Below are 1,870 nucleotides of genomic sequence, written 5' to 3' on the forward strand. Positions count from 1 at the left end.
GCCATCCTTTAGATGTGCTACGCTTTGGTTTCTTTTCTCCCCAGTGCTGAGGTCATACTACAGGGAAAGCAGGTTTCTGACAGTCTTGGCTTGCACATGGGAACATCCCTCTGGCCGGTGGTGACAGCAGCAGGGGTCAGCTTATTGTACAGCCGCCCTTCTCCTTAAAGGGGTTCTTGTCCTCGGGGATTCCTTTCAGCAGCGGGTCCTCACCCGCCATGGACTCGATGTACTCCTTGATCTCTTTGCCGGTCTTGGAGACCTGCCGAGGAAGGAGATGCTCTGCGTGGGTTACGGGAACAAACCCTCACTGCAGAGCTGCGCTCCCGCTCGTCGGCTGCCTACGAACCCCTTCGTGCAGCCGGGAGAGGGGAACCGTGGCCCTGAGCGTCCCACCCAGCCTGGGGTGTCCCCGAGAGCATCCCCGGGGTGCTATGGGCACCTCGCTGTGTGCGGGGCTGCAGTTCCCAGGCTCTGGGACGTGGGGCTGAGCCCGAGGGGCATGGTTGCCTCGAGGGGGGAGGTGTGAATGCACATGCTTCTGCCTGTATTTGAGGTTTAATTTCAGGGGTTGTGGTTTTTTTTTTAATCTTTGCAGCACGATCAGGTCAGGAAGTTACCCCAGGGAACGGCCCCTTTGCATTTTAGGTGAAAAACTCACCATTTGCCTCTCATTCTTCACCTCCTTCTTCAGCTGATCCAGCTCCATCTTCAGCAGCTCCTTCTCTGTCATGTCCTGAGCCATTTTGCCCTGTAACCACAGGGAAACGGTGCATTATTAGTATATAAATGGGCTTCTCCTAAGGCACTTTAGGACTATTGCTTTGGCCCTAGTAGTATTGCAAACGTTGCTAATGTCTCAGCTACCGCCATGGCGAGACAAGGGCTGATGCTAAAAAAAAACCTGAGGGGGGAGGCACCTTTCAGAACCTTCTTGTAACATCTACTGTAACCAGATTTTCGTTTGCTTGTTCTCAGCAGGCACATCGAGCAACAGATGCAGTTGGAGGGCAGCAGAGGAGGATCCAGCCTGGTTTTTAAAGAGGTCTTTGCTACCACAGGGGCTGTTTCCCCGAGACATGAGGTGGCCAGTTCAGCGGGGCCGGCTGAGCCCGCAGAAAAGCCGCTGCCTCAGGGCTGTTGGAGCAGCAGCCTCGTAGGAGAACCTGGATGCCCAGATCTGCAAACTAGACCTTCCTGATCTGTGTCCTGTGCCTGGGCAAGAGCATCTTTGCAGGTTTTCTAAGGAACTAAATATTGTAGTTAGTTATTTATTTTCTTCTCTCCCCTCCTTGTGCACACCCCCCAGGTAAGTGCTAACATGGATTGAGGCCCCTCCATTGCTGTGAACTCGGCTATTTGCACGCAGAGGCGTTGCTTGCTGCGACAGAAGGATTTTGGGATCGTGTAGGTTGGAAAAGCCCAGCTCTTTTTTCACAAAAGCCAATCCCAGGGTTATGTGAGATTCCCTAACATGGATTGAGGCCCCTCCATTGCTGTGAACTCGGCTATTTGCACGCAGAGGCGTTGCTTGCTGCGACAGAAGGATTTTGTGATCGTGTAGGTTGGAAAAGCCCAGCTCTTTTTTCACAAAAGCCCATCCCAGGGTTATGTGAGATTCCGGCACAACTGGCCTGCGCTGCTGAGATCTGTTCCCATGTTTAAATTCGGGTTTGAAAGCCTGGCCACAACCTTTTAAATAAAAAAAGTAAATGTGATTAAGCTGAAACATGCCTCGGCCCTGCTTTGGAAGGCATGAAACTTGTGTGCCCTGGACCCCGCTGGTTTTCTGCGGCTGCCCAGTGCTCCTCTCCCCATCGAGGCCCTCGACGCACAGCCGGCCCCGGCAGATGCTTGCGGCAGAGCACAA

The 1,870-nt window shown here is 53.4% G+C and overlaps 1 protein-coding gene across 1 annotated transcript; it reads right to left on the reverse strand.

The window, feature by feature from the left end:
* Nucleotides 1–136: 136 nt before the first annotated feature.
* GNGT2 (guanine nucleotide binding protein (G protein), gamma transducing activity polypeptide 2) lies at nt 137–745 on the reverse strand. The gene is made up of 2 exons (XM_009579330.1): nt 662–745; nt 137–262 (listed from the first exon to the last, which is right to left on the reverse strand). The coding sequence occupies exons 1-2, from the start codon at nt 743–745 to the stop codon at nt 137–139; spliced, it is 210 nt and encodes a 69-aa protein (XP_009577625.1).
* Between the last annotated feature and the right edge of the window lie 1,125 nt (nt 746–1,870).

Source organism: Fulmarus glacialis, unplaced genomic scaffold, assembly GCF_000690835.1.
Source record: "Fulmarus glacialis isolate BGI_N327 unplaced genomic scaffold, ASM69083v1 scaffold20426, whole genome shotgun sequence".
Lineage (NCBI taxonomy): Eukaryota > Metazoa > Chordata > Aves > Procellariiformes > Procellariidae > Fulmarus > Fulmarus glacialis.

What these genes read in the sequence shown, in the direction of transcription:
- GNGT2 (XM_009579330.1), bottom strand. Translation starts at nt 745, where the DNA reads ATGGCTCAGGACATGACAGAGAAGGAGCTGCTGAAGATGGAGCTGGAT. An exon ending in TGAAGAATGAGAGGCAAATG is followed by an intron (nt 263 to 661) that starts GTGAGTTTTTCA and finishes CTTCCTCGGCAG; the next exon opens with GTCTCCAAGACCGGCAAAGA.